The following is a 24707-nucleotide window of genomic DNA, read 5'->3' as shown; positions in this document are numbered from 1 at the left end:
CCAAAGGTGCTGCTTGCGGGACTTTTTCTAACGTCCCGCAAATGCACTGCCCCAGTGTGAAAGCACATGAATAGGAGGCAGTTTCAGGCGCTTTTCAGCTGCTTATTCTAGTGCTAAAATGCCTGAAAACAGCCTCAGTGTGAAAAGGGCCTTAAAGTGGTTGTAAACAATCACCTTGTAAAACAACCCATTCAGTGCTGTTAGTGGCCGGCGCCGCAATGACGTCACTCCCGGGCATGAGCGCGGGAGTCCTCCCTTATGGCAAGTTCTGGCACAAGCCGTTGGACCTTCAGCGCGCATGCACCACTGACTTCAGCGGCCTTATTGAAGGCGGGCAATACAACTGTTTTAAGAAGCACCATAGAGACCCTTAGGCCTGGTTCACACCTATGCAGGTTGCAGTTTTGCATATTCCAGGTGCATTTTGCAGTTTTTTAATACATGTTTTTGGATCCATTGAAGTCTATGAAACCAAAAACCAGAAAAAAGTCCCTGGACCTTTCCGTAAAATGCACAGATGTGAACATGACCCATAGGAAACCATGATAAATGGACTGTAGTGTGTTTCTACAAAACAAAAAAAAAAGCACAGAAGAAAATGCATAGGTGTGAATCAAGCCTAATGCCCCGTACACACGATCACTTTTTCTCATGAAAAAAAACAACGTTTTTCCAACTTCATCATAAAAAACGATGTTGCCCACACACCATCGTTTTGGAAAATTTATGAACAAAGCGCAGTGGCGTACAACACGTACGACGGAACTCGAAAGGGGAAGTTCTAATCGCCTTTGGGCTGCTTTTAGCTGATTCCTTGTTAGCAAAAGGCGATTCGCGCTTTTTTGTCTGTTACAGCGTGATGAATGTGCTTACCCCATTCTGAACGGTAGTTTTACCAGAACGAGCGCTCCCGTCTCATAACTTGCTTCTGAGCATGCACCGGTTTAAAACGTCGTTTTAGCCCACACACGACATTTTCAAAAACGACATAAAAAATTGAAGCATGTTTGAATTTTTTTTTGTCGTTTTTCAGAAGACGGAAAATGATGTGAAGCCCACACACGATCATTTTAAATGACGTTTTAAAAAATTTCATTTTATTTCATGCCAAAAAACGACCGTGTGTACGCGGCATAAGGTTTTGATTCACACCTATGCAGTTTTAGTGCTTTTTGCATTTTGCAGATTTCCACTACAGCCCATTTAACATGGTTTCCTATGGAACATGTTCTGTAGAGAAAATCTGCAAAATGCAAAAAGCAGTAAAAATGCATTGGTGTGAATCCAGCCTTAGACAGCAACATTGTCAATCTGGGGAGAGGGTAGTGTTAGATGTACTAACAGATTTAGATAAACTTGACAAAAAAGTTTAAGGATGACTCCACTTTCATGGTAAAAAAGATAAAGCAAATAAAAACAATAACATAGCATATACAATTGTGACACAAGCCATATTGTGATGTCGATAAAATTGCCTTTCCTTTTTAATCCGCAGCTTTGTAAAAACTTCTTACCATTGTAAGCTCCCCCTGTTAGTGGTATAATGGTTTGTCTCAACCCACTAAGTGCCATTTTTTGCTAGACAGCTTGGTCTGTTAAAGGAAGTTGGAAAGTAACACACTTACTGGCCTTATCGCCAGGTGAAAATAAAGGAGAAAAGAAGTTTTTTGGGGATTTAGATACACTTTAAGTTGTATGTCCATAGCCATATTTAGTATTGCAATGCGCTCAGATTGAGCAACCCATACCAGCCAGTAAGAACTACATTTTTGCTGGCTTATCAAAATCGAACTGAAAACTGTATGTTCAGCAAATAATATTTTCCCCGTTGTAAATACTCTTTGTGTTGTTCTATTGGGTAAAGAACGAACAGAATGAATTCAGAAAAATCGATTGAAAATTAGCTTGACAGCAAAAATCTTTTTACCGTTTTCTTTTTCTTTCTGTGAAAAAAACTTTAAATTATGAGACTTTAATAGGACTTCTCTAACTACCACCAAAAACAACTCAAATTTTGTCTTCTCCATTGACTTGAATGTTTGAGACCAAAATGGTGAAACTGCAGTCTCGATTTTTGCCAAATTTTTGAGGAAATTAAAAGACTAATTTTCACTTTAGTCCTATTGCATACTTAGGGGTAGATTCAGAAAGAAGTTACGCTGGCGTATCTATTGATACGCCACGTAACTTCTAGGATGCTCCGGCGTATCTTTTTTTCTGTATTCAGAAAACAAGATACGCCGGAATTTGGCTAAGATCCGACTGGCGTAAGTCTCTTACGCCGTCGTATCTTAGTTGCATATTTACGCTTGCCGCTAGGTTGCGCTTCCGTCGATTCTGAATCGAATATGCAAATTAGGTAGATACGCCGATTCAGAAACGTACGTCTGCCCGGCGTATTTTTTTACGTCGTTTACGTTAGGCTTTTTCCCGCGTAAAGTTACCCCTGCTATATGAGGCGTATCCTATGCTAAGTATGGACGTCGGGCCAGCGTCAAATTTTCCGTCGATTACGTCGTTTGCGTTAGTCGTTCGCGAATAGGGCTGTACGTAAGTTACGTTCACGTCTAGCATTGACGATTTGCGGCGTAATTTCGAGCATGCACACTGGGATTCTTTCACGGACGGCGCATGCGCCGTTCGTAAAAAACATCAAATACGTGGGGTCACAAGTAATTTAAATAAAACACGCCCACATCATCCACATTTGAACTAGGCGGGCTTACGCCGGACCACATACGCTACGCCGCCGTAACTTAGGGCGCAAGTTCTTTATGAATACGGAACTTGCACCCTAAGTTACGGCGGCGTAACGTATCTGAGATAGATACTAAGGGGTAGATTCAAATAGCCCGGTGTAAATTTCTGCGGGCGTAGCGTATCTGAGATTTTGAATCTACCCATTAGTATCTACTATACATCCTTATAGAAAAGAAGACCGTCTTAAATGCATATAAGGACACTGAACAAAATGCAGCTTACCTGTGCAGAGATGATATCTGTTACCAGCTCAGCCTGCTGGAAATTGGATGACTGTAAATCCGAATGGTCCCTACGGTAGAAGAGCTTCTCTGAAAATGTTAACCTGATGACCACCAGGCAATAACAGCACACAATCAAGAACCAGGCACCCTGCATATCTGTATTACACAAGACTGACCCTACTTCTGTGGTTTTTCTGCTACTGTTGAAGGCAATGCCTTGATCGTGACCGCCTGGTTTCTTTTATGGAGTGCTGACTTGTGACTAATGTGTTCTGCTTTTCTCACCAAACAACAAAGCTCTTACACTACTATTTGCTCAACAAAGTGTGCCCGAGATGTGTTAGGTTATTACAAACAAACAGGGGTCTCAGTGTGGTGACAACGTGTGCTCAATGCGGAAATTATTTGTCATCTGGTTTTATAGAGTATAGTTTATAAACCTTAGTGCGTGGTGTCCCCAAATGTATCCATGGGCGACACTGTTATCTGACTAAACTTACCATTCTTTCAGAGTTATTGTCCTGTTAGGCCTCGTACACACAGTAGGTTAACCAGAGGACAACGGTCTGAAGGACCGTTGTCATAGGTTAACCGATGAAGCTGACTGATGGTCCGTCACGCCTACACACCATAGGTTAAATAACCGATCGTGTCAGAACGCGGTGACGTAAAACACAACGACGTGCTAAAAAAACGAAGTTCAATGCTTCCAAGCATGTGTCGACTTGATTCTGAGAATGCTTGGGTTTTTTAACCGATGGTCTTGCCTACTAACGATCGGTTTTGACCTATCGGTTACCAATCCATAGGTTAATTTTAAAGCAAGTTGGCTTTTTTTTTACTTATGGTTAAATAACCTATGGGGCCCACACACGATCGGTTTTGACCGATGAAAACGATCCTTCAGACCGTTGTCCTCTGGTTAACCTATCGTGTGTATGAGGCCTTACTCTTTCTTTTTAGAGAGGCAAAATATGCTTACGAAGAGGCAAGGAAATCCAGTCTACATGTAGACATGTTTTTCATGGTATCTTTCCCTATAGCTTTAAATAGAACAGAGATTTCAAAATCAGACATCACCGCCCAATACACTAGTTTGGGGTTACCTAATCATCACATCTATATCGTAGATCCAAAAGCATATTATTCAACATCAGTATCTGACCACACAAATGCTCTTTTGGGTGAATGGGCACACATTCCAACAGAAACGCACACAAAATCTTGTGGAAAAGGCACACCAGAAGAGTAGAGGCTAACATTCTACCACCATGTCCTGTTCACTCAGTACAACTCTCAACACTGTTTCATACTAATTCCACCGCAATCAAGCACATACATCATTTACCTAAGCCATTCATTTTTATTTTCTAGAAGAAAACAGATCTATTTAGGGAAAGGTGGAATGTGGAACTACAGATGTGGACACCTTAACATCAAACCCACTATATGGCCAAAAGTATGTGGACACCCTTCTAAATTATGAAGTTTAGGCTTATCCAGTGAAGAGCATTGTTAATGCTACAGCATACATAGACATTTTAACTTCCAGCCTCATAGTAACAGTTTTGCACAGGGGGCATGACGATGCCCCCTGTGCACAAAGCCAGCTCCATAATGACTTGGTGTGGTGTGCAGGAACTTGAGTGGCCTGCACAAAGCCCTGACCTCAACCCTACTGCCTTTGGATGTATTGGAAAGGCAATTTCAGTACTTGATTTCCCAAATGCTCTTTTGGCTAAATGAATCCTATTTCCTAGAGACACACTCCAAAGTCATGTGGAAAACCCTCATGGAAGAGTGGAGGCTGATATAGTCACAAATGGTGAGTCAACTCGGTATTGATGCCCCCTGTTGTGAAATAGGATTTCTCATGTGGGGCCAACTCAATTGTAAAGATACTGTACTAAGCCTAGACAGATATCCCAGGTGCCCCATCAGCATAAAAATGGAAAATTGTGTCAAATACTTACTGTAATTTTCCTTTTCTGACGCCAATCCATAGGAACATACATGTGATATAGCTCTGCCTCTATATCCACCCACAGGGCCTGTTTAAATCTATAAAAGGAAAGCAAGAGCAACCTCACCCCACATTCTCTGAAAAAATAACAAGATGAAAAAAAGGGAGGGTTCATATACTGCCATTGATTAGCATCAGGAAACGAAAACTACAGTAATTATTTAAAACAATTTTCTGCTTTCCTGATGCCAACATGGCAGCATACAAGTAAATAATGAGCTAAACAGGGAGGGCTGAAAATGTATAATAAACTTTATTACAATGGACATGGAAGCCTGGACCATCACTCCATTGAAGTCCATTGCCGCATAAAAATGTGGGAGGTTGCCTTTCCTTTCCTTTATATGTTTAAATGGATCCTGTGGGTTGATATAGGCATGGAGCTATATCACATATTTGCTGCCATATTGGTATCAGGAAAGCACCTTTATTCAGGTCCATTCTGTGTTGTGTTTGCTGCTCCTACTTTTAGGTTCATACTGACTCAATATCCAGTAGGCTTGACATCTTGTTTGCGATTAACACGACCAGAAAATGAAAATATAAATAGAGAAAGATGAGCGGCTTCAAAACTTCCAAGAGAATCATTTCTCATGTTAAGCGCATCCCTAAAACACGGACATAAGCGGAGGCAGAAATAATCTGTACTGTATAACATCCTGCATACTCTAAATTAACTCTCCTACCATATTTAAAATAAATGGTTCAAAGATGAATGGGCCATACAGCTTTTTATGGGAACACAGGATGTTATTTACTCCACCAATTAAAAGAAGATACAGGAGTTTAAAATTAGGGACGTTGTTCCATATATTATGAAAGCACAGGACATTATTCACACTTTGCATTAGGAGAAGTTGCCTTGACCTTAAATTAGTTGAATGATCAGGAATAGAAGATAAGATCGTGTTCAAAATATCCTTTAGAGTAGGAATAGTAACTGTCCATGAGAAAACACAAAACTGCGCTAATATTCACACTAAGATGACACACTATAGGCAGCAGCTAGCGTGCGATACACAAATAACATAACAAAAACAAAAAGCCGCACCACAAAAATTAAAACACCCCCATTGATAACGTCCTGTGATGACGAAATTCATCTGGGAGGCTACGCAGTGACATCACCACGCTGAGGAGGAGGGCTCCTTGTATGCCGGCCGGCAGTTGTTTGGATTTTTACATGCTGTTTTAAATCCTATGCTTGTGAGTATATCTAATTTTTTAATAAATCTTTTTTGTAAAACGGAGTCACGCTATGGTGCACCTCTCTTCTATATTTTAATCGATCATATTGGAGTTGGCTGCCATCGAGTGCCTGTCGTTAACCTGTTCCATGCGGGGTTCCTGAGGAGTTAAAGGCCGCGACTGGGCTATAGCCAAATGCTCGATTTGCTTGCCCTCTGGTAAGCGGCCTGTTATACCGGTGGAGGGTTCACTTATATTGCTTTACATGTCACTTGGTGGTGTGGATCGTAGGACATTATCTGCAGTGATTTAACCTACAAGAATCTTATGCTTATCACCCAAGTGTTATGTTTTATTTCCTCACAGACTTATACTAACTGAGAGTGATTCATGTTGCAAGATACTTATATATGGACTTTTTTCTTTATATACCATATTCTCAGAGTTTCCTATCAAGAGTGTTTTAATTTTTGTGGCGCGGCTTTTTGTTTTTGAACTGTCCATGAGACCCCAAGAGAAGACTTTACCTCTTTGAATAATAATGTACATAGAAGGTCCCATTTCCACCCAAAAAATTCACTGTAATTAGTTATCATATTATGTACTCGTAGAGTATTAGACAAGTGGAAATCTTCATTTTTTTACTAGTAAGCTTTCTCATGTTGAATAAGGAAAATTGAGTACTGTCCGTGATACTTTTTTTATTTGCACTAAACATACAATTTTTCAGGACAAGCTTTTGGGGTACGTACCCTTCTTCAAGGTCCAAGCAGTACTCAATAATGATAAAAAAAGTATCACGGATAGTACTCAACTTTCTCTGTCACTAATAAGGCTACAATCACGTCAAGTATCATGTTGAATCGAAAAGAAGATTGCTGGTTGTTCCACAAGGAAACGACTGAAAACAGTTGATCTGGGAGGCAAGCACAACAAACCAGAAAATTGTATCAAATACTTACTAGAATTTTCCTTTCCTGACACCAAACCATATGCTGCCATATTAGTGTCAGAAAACTCTTTTTAAGGGTAGGGACGGTTTCCTGTGGACTAAAGGAAAAAAATCATACATAGTGTGCCACAGTGATTGTGGCCATGGTAAAAGGTGGGTACTGTCTTTAATAATATAATTTATTGTAACACACCTTTTCACATAAATATGCTGAATAAAACTTGGAATTGTAAATAAAGAAGAAGTACTTTCTGAGTTAAACAATATGACTGCAGTTCTGTAAAAATGATTTTAGCTCACTCAAATAAAATAGTAAACAAAACCCTATGCCATTATGACCAATAATCCTCACCATTCGGCATCATTTTACCCCCGGAAGAAAGCGCCGAAGTGCAAATGCAACATGTAGAGCAAATTCACATCATATCCACTCCCACCGAGCCCATATGTCTTTCAATAGACCCATGTTTACTACCAAGATTAGGTTATGGTGGTTTTAGTTATGATTCAACTCCCCTTAGGCATTATATTCTATATGTATTAATCAATTTTAGTTTTTTAAACTTTTGTAATAAATAAAATAATATGAAAACGTGTACCTGTGCCTAAAAACTCCATATTTCTTTTCCATCCCAATCTCTCTTAGTTAGGATGTGACACTTTATATCATGGGCGTATCCTCAGTTCAACCCTGTTGTAAAACGATTTTGTTAATGTAGGCATAGGACACTTCCCCTTGCCACGCCCCCTTAAAGGAGAATTGTACAAAAAAAAATGATTGGTTAAACCCACAAGTGCTTTTTTACTACTACTTTTATTTTAAATTGGCTTTTGAAACCTACAAATGCAGCAAATTAGAAATTGGATTAAAGGTTTAACAATGAGAACCACTGTTTGATAGATAAGTAGTGCTTTTTATATACAACTATATAGATCTGACCAAAATGACAGACAAAATGAGGGGGGAAGAGGGACTTTGTTCCAAATGCTTTCTGTATCTTTCTGTCACATAATATCTTAAAGCGGGGGTTCACCCTAAAAACAAATTTCTAACATTAGAGCCAGCATACTAAGGACATTTACTGTATGCAGGTCTTTTTTTTTTCTCCTTACATACCATTATATTCTGATTTTGTCTAGGGCTTCCGGGTTCTGATGACTGCGGGACTGGGCGTTCCTATCCCTGCCTCAGGGTTCTGATGACTGCGGGACTGGGCGTTCCTATCCTTCGGTTAGATGATTGACGGCTTGTGAAACAGTTCCCCTGTCACACAACGCGCATCACCAGATTTCCGTAAATAGCCGAGCTGCGAGTCGGCACTATACGGCGCCTGCGCAGTCAGCTCTACACGGCGGGCGCAGGCGCCGTATAGTGCCGACTCGCAGCTCGGCTATTTCCGGAAATCTGGTGACGCACGTTGTGCAACAGGGGAACTGTTTCACAAGCCGTCAATCATGTAATCCAAGGATAGGAACGCCCAGTCCCGCAGTCATCAGAACCCGGAAGCCCTGGACAAAATGACAATATAATGGTATGTTGTGAGAAAAAAAAATGACCTGCATACAGTAAATGTCCTTAGTATGCTTAGTATGCTGGATGTAATGTTAAAAAAATTTTTTTGGGTGAACCCCCGCTTTAAAGCTACAAAGAAAATCAATGATGGAAGAGATTCCTCTACCAGGTGTTGAGTTTGTCAGTCTGAACAGGAAGCAGATAGCTACTATATACAGTATAACTTAGAATAATTGAGGATCCTGCTCTGATTAGGATCTAAAGTAGAGAGTTTCTCCACTCAGGGTCACCAGCAAAACATATATTATTTGTAATGGCTTCGGAGATGAATGCCCCCCAGCCCAGCCTTCCTTTGGGGCTCTGGTGGGATAATACTTATTTCATAAGATGCCCATGACTCTTTGTTTCTGGTGAAACATCTGCCTGTGCATGTTCAACCTTAAAGTTTATCTATGACCTCTTTAGCTACAAGCACTGTTGAGAAATTCAAGTACACAGCAGAAGCACTAAAGTCATTTAAGTCATTATTTTCAGCAGCTCAGTTCCCAATGTGTACCCCTCTCAGAGCCACTGCTCCATATTCAGAGATTAGAAGGTTAGAGGCGATTCAGTTCGCATGTGCCGCGCTATATAAGTTTTTCATTCATTCATTCATTCAAAATGCTGCTAAATCTCTGCTGGGAGCAAGATGAGCTGCTTCAGTGCTTCTGCTTTGAATTTTGAGAATTTATTGCTCCACAGTGCCTGTAGCTACAAAGGTCAGTGAGGACTTGTTTTTAGAGTTTCTATACACATTAGGTCTGATCTGCAATAATGGATCTGCAATACTGCAATAATATAACTGCTCATTATGACTAAATGTGGACCTTTAAGTAAAATAAAAAGTCTAAATAAATACATTTCCATGGCCACAATATACAGCAAACATAATAAAAAAAAACTATCATTAAAAAAGCAGTCATTGGGGCAAAGTATAAGGACTTTGCCTAAGCTGAGATTATGTCTTTAGTCTGCTGCAGGCAGGAGGAAGCATTACCTCAGTCTTTTCTCCACCAGTGATCTGACTACAACATTGTAACGTGTGTACCACACAAGATGTGAGGGGGCAGCAGGGGCTAATCTGAGTCAGACATATGTAAACATTGCCAAGGATTTACATGCTTATGTCGCTTCTAAACAGGTATTTCAGTCCAGGATGTAGATGGAGACCCTGGAAGATGCTTGAACAAAGATGGAACTGCCCTTCTGAAGTAAACAAATAGATGAAGGCATTGTCAAGGGAAGTAATGTGATCTCTGTGATAGGTAATACATATCTGGAAGCACTTACACATTATTTGAATGATCAAAAAAAAATATATCTGATGTGTCCACTTTAAGTAAAGAGTAGACAATCTGATTTAGTAAGTGATGCTCGAAATACAGGAACATGACAATTTTATAAATGAGCTGAGACAATGTAATATATTTGACAAAGTCATGGAAAGAAGCTATGCGAGGAAGCAGACTATCTAGGTGAGGGTATTTGACATGGAGTAAGAAATTAGGCGGTACACAGCAGGTTATGTGATTGAGTAACGCCTTAAAATTGCAATTTTGGTATATATATATATATATATATATATATATATATATATATATATATATATATTTCACAACCCACATATAAGATATAAGAAGGCCGACGTGGACTAAAATCTCCTGAGAAAGTGGGATTTGCTTAAAACGGAACTTCATCCAAAAGGGGGCGTTACATTTTTCTGTCTCCTCCCCAAGTTTTGGCACATTACATTTTTTGGGGCAATGGGTACCTTGTTTTGATGGGTACCCACTCCCACTTACGCTCGGATCTAGGTCAGTCGTCATCAACTCCTGTCCTCAGGGCCCACTAACATAAGGTGACCAGATTTTTAAAATGAAATCCGGGGACATATTTTTTCTTTACTAGTAATTGCAACAATCAGCCACTCTCTGCCCGTCGCCGCCCACCTCACAGGCTCTCAAGTCTTACTCTTTGGGCCCTGGCTACTACTGGATGGGGAGCGGAGGAAGATCACTCCGCCAGGGAAAGCAAGGAGATCGGCAGGTGGCTGGCCAGGATTTGAGCCAAGGCAGAAGAACATGTGAGCGAAGCTGAACGGCCATGCACCCGAAACTAAAGAAATATTCCCTTCGCTCCGACCAATTAGCAAAAGTATATAGGCATAGGAGAGATTGGAATGGAAAAGGAATAAGGACTTTTAAGGCACAGGTACATGTTTTCATAAAATCATATAATTGTATTTATTACAAAAGCTTAAAAACATAAACAAAGATTGATTAATACATATAGCACATAACGCCTAAGAGGAGTTGAATCATAACCAAAACCATGGCCATGTGAGATATTGTTGTAACTGTTTTGAAAAATCAATTGTTATTATGATTATTCTTTGAACTATATGGTTTTTCTTTCTTTTGTCCATTTAAAACATCTGCCTAACCCCCGGAAGAAAGCGCCGAAGTGCGCAACATGTAGAGCAAATTCACATCATATCCACTCCCACCGAGCCCATATGTCTTTCAATAGACCCATGTTTACTACCAAGATTAGGTTATGGTGGTTTTAGTTATGATTCAACTCCCCTTAGGCATTATATTCTATATGTATTAATCAATTTTAGTTTTTTAAACTTTTGTAATAAATAAAATAATATGAAAACGTGTACCTGTGCCTAAAAACTCCATATTTCTTTTCCATCCCAATCTCTCTTAGTTAGGATGTGACACTTTATATCATGGGCGTATCCTCAGTTTAACCCTGTTGTAAAACGATTTTGTTAATGTAGGCATAGGACACTCCCCCTTCCCACGCCCCCTTAAAGGAGAATTGTACAAAAAAAATGATTGGTTAAACCCACAAGTGCTATTTTTCTACTACTTTTATTTTAAATTGGCTTTTGGAACCTACAAAAGCAGCGATTTAGAAATTGGATTAAAGGTTTAACAATGGGAACCACTGTTTGATAGATAAGTAGTGCATTTTATATACAACTTTATAGATCTGACCAAAATGACAGACAAAATGAAGGGGGAAGAGGGACTTTGTTCCAAATGCTTTCTGTCACATAATATCTTAAAGCGGGGGTTCACCCTAAAAACAAATGTCTAACACTAGAGCCAGCATACTAAGGACATTTACTGTAGGTCTTTTTTTTTTCTCCTTACATACCATTATATTCAGATTTTGTCTAGGGCTTCCGGGTTCTGATGACTGCGGGACTGGGCGTTTCTATCCCTGCCTCAGGGTTCTGATGACTGCGGGACTGGACGTTCCTATCCTTGGATTACATGATTGACGGCTTGTGAAACAGTTCCCCTGTCACACAACGCGCATCACCAGATTTCCGTAAATAGCCGAGCTGCGAGTCGGCACTATACGGCGCCTGTGCAGTCAGCTCTACACGGCGGGCGCAGGCGCCGTATAGTGCCGACTCGCAGCTCGGCTATTTCCGGAAATCTGGTGACGCACGTTGTGCGACAGGGGAACTGTTTCACAAGCCGTCAATCATGTATTCCAAGGATAGGAACGCCCAGTCCCGCAGTCATCAGAACCCGGAAGCCCTGGACAAAATGACAATATAATGGTATGTTGTGAGAAAAAAAAAACGACCTGCATACAGTAAATGTCCTTAGTATGCTGGATGTAATGTTAAAAACATTTTTTTTGGGTGAACCCCCGCTTTAAAGCTACAAAGAAAATCAATGATGGAAGAGATTCCTCTACCAGGTGTTGAGTTTGTCAGTCTGAACAGGAAGCAGATAGCTACTATATACAGTATATAGCCCAATATCTTAGAATAATTGAGGATCCTGCTCTGATTAGGATCTAAAGTAGAGAGTTTCTCCACTCAGGGTCACCAGCGAAACATATATTATTTGTAATGGCTTCGGAGATGAATGCCCCCCAGCCCAGCCTTCCTTTGGGGCTCTGGTGGGATAATACTTATTTCATAAGATGCCCATCACTCTTTCTTTCTGGTGAAACATCTGCATGTGCATGTTCAACCTTAAAGTTTATCTATGACCTCTTTAGCTACAAGCACTGTTAGGAAATTCAAGTACACAGCAGAAGCACCAAAGTCATTTAAGTCATTGTTTTCAGCAGCTCAGTTCCCAATGTTTACCCCTCTCAAAGCCTCTGCTCTATATTCAGAGATTAGAAGGTTAAAATGCTGCTAAATCTCTGCTGGGAGCAAGATGAGCTGCTTCAGTGCTTCTGCTTTGAATTTTGAGAATTAATTGTTCCACAGTGCCTGTAGCTACAATGGTCAGTGAGGACTTGTTTTTAGAGTTTGTATACACATTAGGTCTGATCTGCAATAATGGATCTGCAATACTGCAATAATATAACTGCTCATTATGACTAAATGTGGACCTTTAAGTAAATTGAAAAGTCTAAATAAATAAATTCCCAAGGCCACGATATACAGCATACATAATAAAAAATAAAAAAAAATCTATCATTAAAAAGCAGTCCTTGGGGCAAAGTATAAGGACTTTGCCTAAGCTGAGATGATGTCTTTAGTCTGCTGCAGGCAGGAGGAAGCATTACCTCAGTCTTTTCTCCACCAGTGATCTGACTACAACATTGTAACGTGTGTACCACACAAGATGTGAGGGGGCAGCAGGGGCTAATCTGAGTCAGACATATGTAAACATTGCCAAAGATTTACATGCTTATGTCGCTTCTAAACAGGTATTTCAGTCCAGGATGTAGATGGAGACCCTGGAAGATGCTTGAACAAAGATGGAACTGCCCTTCTGAAGTAAAAAGTAGATGAAGGCATTGTTAAGGGAAGTAATGTGATCTCTGTGATAGGTAATACATATCTGGAAGCACTTTCACATTATTTGAATGATCAAAGAAAAAATATATCTAATGTGTCCACTTTAAGTAAAGACAATCTGATTTAGTAGAAGAAGGAAAATCACCGCTCAAGGTGGGTCTGCTATAGGGTCATACACAGGTGTAGGATTCCAAGGGTGCTGGCAGTGCACTAGGAAAGCATTGGTGTAAAATGAAGGATGGATGGCCGCACTCCAAACCAAACAGGTTGTCTTTATTTAAACGAACAGCAAAAACATACCAGATCACAGCAACAGAAACAGGAGGATAACCGACGTTTCGCACTGACTTAGTGCTTATTTCGCACTAAGTCAGTGCGAAACGTCGGTTATCCTCCTGTTTCTGTTGCTGTGATCTGGTATGTTTTTGCTGTTCGTTTAAATAAAGACAACCTGTTTGGTTTGGAGTGCGGCCATCCATCCTTCATTTTACGCCAATCTGATTTAGTAAGTGATGCTCGAAATACAGGAACATGACAATTTTAAAAATGAGCCGAGACAATGTAATATATTTGACAAAGTCATAGAAAGAAGCTATGCGAGGAAGCAGACTATCTAGGTGAGGGTATTTGACATAGAGTAAGAAATTAGGCGGTACACGGCAGGTTATGTGATTGAGGAACGTCTTAAAATTGCAATTTTGGTATACATATTGTAAGGGGTTAGCTCGGTAGCGGGGTGTGTGACCCCCTGGATGGGTTCACTACACACTGAATTTATACAGAAAGGCAGTCGAAGACGGTTGAAAAACAAAGATTTTGGTTTATTCGTCCATCTTGCTGGAAACAAGTGCAAGCATCCAAACAGCATAAACAAAATCAAACATAAAATAAACCCTGGCCACTTGGGGCATCTATCTTCACCACACAGGAACCTATCTATGGAGTCTGGCACAGTCTAGTGCTGGGCAGACACTGCTGGTCATACAGCAGAAAAACAATAGTCTTTTGATTTTTATCACACAGAAAAATCAATCACCTCCTCAGAAGACTTTCAGCTACTGCTCTCCTTCACTCAGAAAGCCTCAGGATGCAGCAAATCAGTGGTAATCGTCTGGATTACTTATAGAGGCCTTAATTGCCTCATTCTGAACAGCTGAAGTTTTCCAACGCCCTTAAACCCTTTCTGGCTACTTCTGCAGCCGACGCCTAATAACAATTGGTGTATTGTCTAAACAAGGCAGAAATGTATCTCCCGTTTGTGACAACACCCACAGATTTACCTGACTTCCTGTCACAATATATATATATATATATATATATATATATATATATATATTTCACAACCCACATATAAGATATAAGAAGGCAGATGTGGACTAAAATCTCCTGAGAAAGTGGGATTTGCTTAAAACGGAACTTCATCCAAAAGGGGGCGTTACATTTTTCTGTCTCCTCCCCAAGTCTTGGCACATTAAATTTTTTGGGGCAGTGGGTACCTTGTTTTGATAGGTACCCACTCCCACTTACACTCGGATCTAGGTCAGTGGTCATCAACTCCTGTCCTCAGGGCCCACTAACAGGCCAGGTTTTATGTATTACCTTGGGGAGATGCAGACTAGAATGCTGCAATCACTGAGCAGCAAATTATATCACCTGGGATGTATTTCAGTTATCTTGCAAACCTGGCCGAGAGGGCCTCCCTGATACCGAGGACGAGAGGGCCTCCCTGATAGGCGGAAACTAAACACAGGACGAGAGGGCCTCCGTGATAGGCGGACACTAAACACAGTGTCTCCTGGGAAGCTGAGTGTTCCGCCTATCACGGAACAGAAGAAGTAGGAGGCGCGGCTTTGAAAAATGTACGGCCGCGATTCTGCATGTCTTAGGAAAAGGTGAGGATGTTAGGTTACCGGCTTATAAGACGACCCCCGACTTTTAAGAAGATTTTATGGGGTTAAAAAGTCGTCTTATACGCCGGAAAATACGGTATATAGATAGAGATATGCCATTTCAGGCCCTGGTTTCCAATCTGTGGCCCAGTGGCCACATGCAAGGCGGTAGATTATTGGAGGAGCGCCTAGTACAACAGATCATTTCACTTAAAGGTCTTTTTGAAGCATTTAATGGTTAAAGCGGGGGTTCACCCTTAGAGGGCACTTTTCCCCCTTAGATTCCTGCTCGTTATTACTAGGGGAATCGGCTATTTATTTTAAAATATGTGCAGTACTTACCCGTTTACGAGACGCATCCTCTCCGTCGCTTCCGGGTATGGGCTTCGGGAATGGGCGTTCCTTCTTGATTGACAGGTTTCCGAGAGGCTTCCGACGGTCGCATCCATCGCGTCACGATTTTCCGAAAGAAGCCGAACGTCGGTGCGCAGGCGCAGTATAGAGCCGCACCGACGTTCGGCTTCTTTCGGCTACGAGTGACGCGATGGATGCGACCGTCGGAAGCCTCTCGGAAGAATGTCAATAAAGAAGGAATGCCCGCTCCCGAAGACCCATACCCGGAAGCGACGGAAGAAGATGCAGCTCGAAAACGGGTAAGTACTGCTCATATTTTAATATAAATAGCCGATTCCCCTAGACCGAACGAGCAGGAAGCTAAGGGGAGATTTTTATTTTTTTTTTAAATGGGTGAACTCCCGCTTTAAGAACCTCAAATACAGCCAACGTGTTTTAGGGGAAGAAAGTCTCCATCTTCTTCTTCTAGGCTAACGTACAAAAAATAAATAAAACTAAAAGTAAAACATACTGTAATCATCTTATGTAAAAAATGTAGTGGTATACAGTATCTATAAAACCTATACAGTAATACCTCCGATTGCGAGTAATGGGGTTTATGAGCGTTTCGCAATACAAGCTATTATTTTTTTTAAATCCTGACTCGGTTTGTGAGCGTTGTCTTGCAAGACGAGTAGGATTTAAGCCAATGGGGGTGTGCAGTACTGCATTCGGCCAGAGGTGTGGGGGTGCCGGTGACACTTGGAGCCGCTTAGATGCACTCAGAGCCGCTCGGAAACACCCTAATAGCCAGATTCAGGAAACTTACGACGGGCGTATCAGTAGATACGCCATCGTAACTCAGAATCTGCGCCGTTGTACATGTAAGTGTATTCTCAAATTGAGATTTGCTTAAATGTAGCTAAGGTACGACCTCCTTACACCGTCGTATCTTAGCTGCCTATTTACGCTGGCCGCTAGGGTCGTGTACGCTGATTTACGGCTAGAATGCGTAAATCAGCGAGATACGCCTATTCACGAACGTACGCTTGCCCGTCGCAGTAAAGATACGCCATTTACGTAAGGCGTTTTCAGGCGTAAAGATATTCCACCAAAAAGATGGCGCAGCCAATGTCAAGTATGGAGGTCGGTCCCGCGTCGAATTTTTTAATTTTTACGTCGTTTGCGTAAGTCGTCCGTGAATGGGGCTGGGCGTAATTTACGTTCACGTCGAAACCAATGAGTCTTTGCGGCGTAATTTGGAGCATGCGCACTGGTATACGTCCACGGACGGCGCATGCGCCGTTCATTAAAAACGTCATTTACGTGGGGTCATGCTTTATTTACATAAAACACGCCCACCTCACAATTGGAATTAGGCGCGCTTATGCCGGCACATTTACGCTGCGCCGCCGTAACTTAGGATGTAAGTGCTTTGTGAATACAGCACTTGCCTCTCTAACTTACAGCGGCGTAGCGTATATGAGATACGCTACGCGTGCCTAACAGTAGGCAGGTCTACTTGAATCTGTCTATAAGTGTTTTTGAGTGTCTCCTGTGCCCCACCCACCTCTGGCCACATGCGGTGCTGCATACAATAGCAGTCACTGTGGAACTAATTATCTGAGTTTCCATAGATTCTTAAGGGGAAACCCGCTTTGATATACAAGTGCTTTGGATTACAAAGCATTCTCTGGAAAGAATTATGCTTGTAATCAAAGGTACCACTGTATAGCAATAAAGTCTTCATAAAATGTCCATGTCAATAAAATGGTGGTCAAGACAAATAGTCTGATGATCAAGCGGTGTTGTGGTGCTTCCTTGCCAAAAACTCTATAGGTTTACTTTGGTCTTTTTTTTTATGTTAAAGTGGAGCTCCATCCAAAAGGGGAATCTCCGCTTGTTAGAAACACTTCCCTCCTCCACTGCCACATTTGGCACTTTTTTGGGGGAAGTGGGGAGCGGGTACCTGGTTTTGACAGGTACCCGCTACCACTTTCGGGTAAGATCGCCATTCGGTGATCTGCATGATGTCCGGCCTGTCCTCCTTCCCCCCGCTGCCTGTGTGTGTCAAAGAAGACTAGGGGACCATTCAGAAAGTACATGCGCAATAGGAACCCGGCTGTGAAACCTGAAGGCTTCACTGCCGGCGTCCCTTACTTACTTTTTTTTTCAGGCTGGACCTCCACTTTAAGGTTGATTGCTAACCAATTGAAAATGAATGAGCTGTCCTACCACATTAAAGGGTGCGGATAGGCCCTCACTGTGTAGAACAACTCCAGTCTTGCCACCCAAAATTTGTTGTCTGTCCTTGGCCTACTTTAAAACTATTGAAAATTATTGGGAGCCATACCATGTTTGTTCTCTTTTTGTTTAAGTCCTATTTTAGTCATCTCAATTGTTTTAGGTTTAGTCCTATTTTAGTATTTAGTATAAAATAGTATTCATTTAGTCGACTAAATGTTTTAGTCGACGAAATTAACACCGGCGGGTGAGCAGAGAGATGACATCATCTCTCACTGCCCACCCCACATCAACGCTGTTCCGCCCTCACAGCCAGGCTGCTACAATGTTGGAGGTGCGGTGGACGAGCAGAGAGATGACATCATCTCTCACCGCCTGTCCCGCATCACCACAGTTCCACCCTCACTCGGAACCCACCACTGCGCCGAGGCCTGCCTCTGTGCTCAATGGACCAATGCGCATGTATGTGCTGCCACCAATTCAGTGACAATCCACATCTAGTGACAGGCGACGTGGCAAGTGACAAGTTGCATCTGAAGGCAGGCGATGGTGGCAAGTGACAATCCGCATATGGTGGCAGGCGACATGGCAAATGACAATCCGCATCTGGTGGGTGGCAGGTGACAATCCACATCTAGTGACAGGCGACGTGGCAAGTGACAAGTTGCATCTGAAGGCAGGCGATGGTGGCAAGTGACAATCCGCATCTGGTGGCAGGCGACATGGCAAATGACAATCCGCATCTGGTAGGTGGCAGGTGACAATCCACATCTATTGACAGGCGACGTGGCAAGTTGCATCTGGTGGCAGACGAAGGTGGCAAGTGCCACACTCAGGGCTCCCACTGATTCTGCATTATGGTGAGTTGAACTATTTAATTTCATATTACAATGTAATGATAGAAATAATGCGCTTCAATCATCCTGACACCATATCAACCCTGGTGCCATGATGATTGAAGCGCCAACACCAGCCATTGCCCCAAAAAATTGCCTGCAAAAATTGCTTAAACCCCCCCCCCCCCCCCCCCACGCAGGCGATCCCCGGTGCCAAAAAGGTTGGGAACCGCTGCTTTAAATGATATTGGGAATGTGGCTTGTTTAGATGCAAATAGTGCTTACTGTAGTTCTACACTCCTATTCTATTTGGGATATAGCACTGTAAAATCCTGCATCCACACTTATACTTTTATGCTCAAGAAGAAAAATAAAAACAAAAAAGCATAAAACATGCAGTGATAAGATCTGCAGAACACAGAACCATCCCACGGATTCCTTCACATCAGGCAGGCGTGTGTCTATTGCAGACAGACTCCTCTGGAAGTAAGTGGAAGCGTTCTGTTGCTCTTTTCATTTGGTTGACATTATGGTGACATTTCCTCTGCCGCGCAAACCTTCTTCTTGACCAGGACAAGTTCCATGCTCTTCCCGCTTGTCATAACTCTTCCTAGGTGATCAAACACACCTCTGTTAGTATATTATTGTGACTGTCACCATCCCATCACATCCCAGCTGGCCTCATTTCTCCGCTGACAAGGAGCATTCATACATCAGCAATCTCTGATCACACAACTGCTTACATCTCTCCAGCATGGCCTATACATTGTTTTTCTGCTGCCTCAGGCAGGCTTGGTATCTGTATAATACATGGCGTTTAGCGGGAAATCTGTATTTGTGTGACAGGTGCTCCTTATTTAACCACCGTTTTTATTTATTTTTACACTGTTTAAAAAAAAAATGGGTCACTTTTATTCCTATTACAAGGAATGTAAACATCCCTTGTAATAGAATAAAGCATGACAGGTCCTCTTAAATATGAGATCTGGGGTCAAAATGCAATAATAATAAAAATAAAAAAAAGACAATAAAAAAATGTGCCTTTAAGTGACGTTTTGACGTCGCTTCAGCCCTGCTATGCTATGGAGACGGGTGGGGGCCATCTTGCCCTCACTCGTATCCATGGCAAGCAGGACACAGGACCCGATCACGCGGGTAAGCCCCGTCTTCCCTCTTCCTGGGCTTCCCCAGTGACGTAGCAGAGGGTACGTCAGAGGGTGTGGGGTCACGTGACGGGTGGCCCTGCCTCCTCTATATAAGTAATGTCACAGCTTCAGCGCGTCATTCGCTGGGCTGTGTCCAGCGGTGAGAGGAGGTCGGTTTTTTACAAGAATTTACACTTCCTTTGTGAAATGGTAGGGGTACAGTGTACCCCATTACCATTTCACACAGGGGGGGGTCAGGATCTGGGGGTCCCCTTTGTTAAAGGGGTCTTCCAGATTCTGATAAGCCTCCCGCCCGCATACCCCCACAACCACCGGGCAAGGGTTGTGGGGATGAGACCCTTGTCCCCATCAACATGGGGACAAGGTGCTTTGGGGGGCACCCCAAAGCACCCTCCCAATGTTGAGGGCATGTTGTCTTTGGATCTTGTTGAAAGGCCATATTTGTCCCCCCACGCTCTCCCACCCCTCTCCCTTACACTAGTACACCTGGATGGTAAATTATTTTGACGTAGTTCGATATAACTGATGATCCAAGAAATGTGAATTTGTAACATCCAGCACCCAATAGAGTTCGTACAATGTATCCACCAAATATAAAAAAAACTTAGGAAACCATTGACACAATCCCATTACAGTAGATAATGCATAAAATATAGACAAGCCCCATACAAGTAGGGGTGGTACCATCATCCTAATAAAATTATGTAGGGAAATTATATAGAGATATATAGGACTTCCAGTGGCACCAAAAAAAAAACATAGTAAAAAAACTATTTATTTTGGAATCAGTACCTGTACCCAACTACCACACATACGTATTACCACCATATCGGGCAGCACCCTGTATGATTTCATATTCATTATCAGACTCCAGCAGAGTTTGACACTCACGTTCAGACTCCCGCAGAGTGTGACATTCACGTTCAGTTTCCAGCAGAGTAGGACGTTCCTATTCAGACTCCACCAGTGTGGGGCATTCCCGTTCAGATTCCTCCAGAGTGGGGTGTTCTGGTTCAGATTCCACCAGAGTGGGGCATTCCCATTCAGACTCCTCCAGAGTGTGGAGGACATATATATAATACTGTATATTGCAAAGTGCATTTTGAAATGCATTGTAAATATATTCGGCAATATATGGCTAAATGCATTCAGAAGTAACATACATTTAACATATATTTATGAATATATTCACAATGCATTCCAAAATGCACTTTGCAATATATTTATGGCTGCTAAAATATATTACTAAATGCATTCAGAAGTACATTTAACATATATTTATGCATATATTTGTAGCATATTTGCATTCCAAAATACATTTCAAATTATATTCAATGATATATTAACAAATATATTGGAATATATTTTTTAAATATATTGAATATGGCCAAAATTGTAGTATTTCAAATATATGTCAATATATTTGGGAAAAATATATTAAGAATGTTTTTTTTTAAAATATAAATGTAAACAAATCTATATATCACAATAATATATATATATGTATATAGAAGTGGGACTTGATGAGACCATGACTCAGAGGTACGTAGGTCTCCATCCCATTTATAGCGCTTCCAAGCCGCTCCAAAGATGCTGCTTGCAGGTCTTTTTCTAATGTTCCGCAAGCGCACCGCCCCAGTGTCAAAATACTCATTGCACTGAAAGGGAAGCAGATTTCATGCTCTTTTTAGAGGCTACTTCTAGTGCTAAAATGCATTTCGGCCACTAGCTTTTAACCCCCGCTAGCGGCCGAGAAAGGGTTAAAACCGCCCGCAGTGCGCTGCTGAAGCATTGCGCATTGCGGGCGGTATAGCCACGCTGTCTCATTGATTTCAATGGGCAGAAGCAGTGGAGGAGGGGTAAACACACCGCTCCTTCACCGTTCCAAAGTTTGTCTGTCACGAGCGATCGTGGGTGCCCGGCGGTCATCGCGCCCACCGGGCACTCGCATCTGCTCTGGGGGCGAGCAGCAGGCGCGTGCCCCTAGTGGCCACAGGGCGAAGCGATGTAACATAACGTAGTTTTGCCCAGCCAAGTCATGTTGCTGCAGTAAAAGTGCGGCGGCTTGTCGGAAAGTGGTTAAAGGTGCCTACCGCTTTAACATGCTTTTTTTGTATGCTTCGGCGATGCTTTTTTGAAGCTTGGCAAATAATCTGTGTGTGTTGAGTTTACATTTGTTTTAATGGGGGCACAGTAGAACCCCAGCCTATTAGTACCCTCCACTCAGCAAAACCCCAGCCTATTAGTACACCCCACTCAGCACATCCCCAACCTATTAGTACCCCCACTCAGCAAATCCCCATCTTATTAGTACCCCCCACTCAGCACAACCCCAGCCTATTAGTACCCCCCACACAGCACAAACCCAGCCTATTAGTACCCCCCACTCAGCACAACCCCAGCCTATTAGTACCCCCACTCAGCACAACCCCAGCCTATTAGTACACCCCACTCAGCACAATCCCGGCCTATTAGTACACCCCACTCAGCACAACCCCAGCCTATTAGTAAACCCCACTCAGCACAACCCCAGATTTTTTAGTACTCTTGCTCAGCAGATCCCCGGTTCAGTAGCACCCCCCACTCAGGCTCCACTTGCCAATCCGCAGGCCCAGGACTGACACAGCGTGTGGAGGGGAGGGAGAAGAAGGAACACATGTCCGCTGTCCTCCCCTTCTTGCTGTGACCCAGAAAGTGTTGTGTATGACATCACTTCCGGGTCAGCCTGTCACTCCCCCCCCCCCCCCCCACGCTAGCATAGCCGGGAAGCGATGTATTGCAGTGCGATGTGTATTCATTACATTCGGTGGAGCCCCTGAGGGGACATTGGAGACCCTGGATGTCTCATTAAAGAGAACCTGTCACCTAAAAAATCATCACACAGGGGACTTTGTGTCCATTATGTGATGGGGAAAAAAAAACGTGATAAAAAAAACGTAAGCAGAAAAAAAAATAAAGTTACACTCAATTACACATTCTAACCCCACTAACAAAAAAAAGTTTGAGGCCCCCCCCCACCACCACCAAAAAATATGCCCATGAGAACTGAATGGTTCACGTCGAGGGCACCTACATGTGAAAACATTGACTGCAATACATGTTACATATGGCCGCGTATGCCGGAGTGAGAGCGATAATTCTAGCACCAGACCTCCTCCTACTCCGTAACACTAAACTGATGACCTATAGAGGGCTTTTGAATTGTTGCCTATAGAAAATATCGGGTACTAAAGTATGTTGCCATTTCACAGGCGCACACAAATTTAAGGTTTGACATGTTGGATATCTATTTACTTGGTGCGACCTCGTCTTTTATATTTTACCAAAAATGTAGGTCGTTTATTGTGGGGGGGTTTTTCGCAAAGATTAATTTTGTGTTTCCTAGACCTTTGCAGTAATATTGTGACATAAAGAATTTGAAACTACCGCTATTTTATTCTCTAGGCCTAGGGTGTCTGCTTTTAGACATCACTGATGTACCCCGCTCAGCGGGGGCGGGCCTTATAGAACAGAGCCCGTATATGGGCAGCACAGAGGCTTAGTGGTTAGCCTTGCAGCACTGGGGTCCTTGGTTCAAATCCTGACCAGGACACTATCTGCATGGAGTTTGAGTTTCCTCTGGGTTCTCTGGTTTCCTCCCACACGATGAAACACATGCTACTTTTAGCGTTGGTGGTGCAGTGGTGAGCATAGCTGCTTTCTAAGCAGATGACCCGGGTTCGATTCCCGGCCAACGCCATCTCCAAGAGATCTGCCTCACCTTCTAAGTGTATCGAGTCCCCAGGGGGTAAAGTGTTATACAGAATAATTTTTCTTTCTTTCTTTCTCTCTCTCTTTCTTTCCTTTGCTCTCTTTCTTTTCTTCTATCTTTCGCTTCTTTCTTTCTTTCTTTTTCTTTCTTTCTTTCTTTCTTCCCTACTCTCTCGCTTTCTTTCCTTCTATCTTTCTCCCTCCATCCCTCTTTCTTTCTTTACTTCTCTCTATCTTTCTTTCTTGCCATCATCTCTGAGCTCTCCGGTTTCCTTCCACACAATAAAAGACATGCTACTTTTTGCATTGGTGGTGATACAGGAGATGACCAGAGACTGCAGACATAGTACAGGAGATGATCAGAGACTGCAGACATGATACAGGAGATGATCAGAGACTGCAGACATGATACAGGAGATGACCAGAGACTGCAGACATAGTACAGGAGATGATCAGAGAATGCAGACATAATACAGGAGATGATCAGAGACTGCAGACATGATACAGGAGATGATCAGAGACTGCAGACATGATACAGGAGATGATCTGAGACTGCAGACATGATACAGGAGATGACCAGAGACTGCAGACATAGTACAGGAGATGATCAGAGACTGCAGACATAGTACAGGAGATGATCAGAGACTGCAGACATAGTACAGGAGATGATCAGAGACTGCAGACATGATACAGGAGATGGTCAGAGTCTGCAGACATAATACAGGAGATGGTCAGAGACTGCAGACATAATACAGGAGATGGTCAGAGACTGCAGACATGATACAAGAGGTGGCAAAAGACTGCAGACATAATATAGGAGATGATCAGAGACTGCAGACATGATACAGGAGATGATCAGAGACCATGGGAGATACCATTTCACGGGCACAATTGATACCTATACAAACAGCGGGGAGGGGGGGGGTGTAGTTCTCACATTGTGCCTCTCGCTGTTGCGGGGGCGGCTGTACAGTGAAGTCAATGGGGACCTGGACTTTTGA

At 42.5% G+C, this 24707-nt stretch overlaps 1 protein-coding gene and 1 non-coding gene across 3 annotated transcripts in view; one reads left to right on the top strand and one right to left on the bottom strand.

Annotated features, from left to right (window-relative positions):
- MMP21 (matrix metallopeptidase 21) overlaps nucleotides 1–3524 on the bottom strand; it is a 46625-nt gene extending 43101 nt beyond the window's left edge. Inside the window, exon 1 of one of the 2 annotated variants that reach the window (XM_040361438.1) lies at nucleotides 2983–3524. In XM_040361438.1, the coding sequence (XP_040217372.1) occupies nucleotides 2983–3138 (156 nt within the window). In that variant the 5' untranslated portion in view covers nucleotides 3139–3524. Of the gene's footprint in view, nucleotides 1–1514; nucleotides 1839–2982 lie in introns of those variants that run through there. The other variant, XM_040361439.1, reaches the window with a different exon arrangement.
- A 20098-nt stretch (nucleotides 3525–23622) lies between these two features.
- TRNAR-UCU lies at nucleotides 23623–23694 on the top strand. Its single transcript has one exon. It is a non-coding gene; the product is annotated as a tRNA-Arg (tRNA).
- The last annotated feature ends 1013 nt before the right edge of the window (nucleotides 23695–24707 follow it).

This window comes from Rana temporaria, chromosome 8, assembly GCF_905171775.1.
Source record: "Rana temporaria chromosome 8, aRanTem1.1, whole genome shotgun sequence".
NCBI classification, from domain to species: domain Eukaryota; kingdom Metazoa; phylum Chordata; class Amphibia; order Anura; family Ranidae; genus Rana; species Rana temporaria.
Note: the sequence above shows the minus strand (reverse complement) of the source record. Positions and strands in the feature narration are given on the sequence as shown.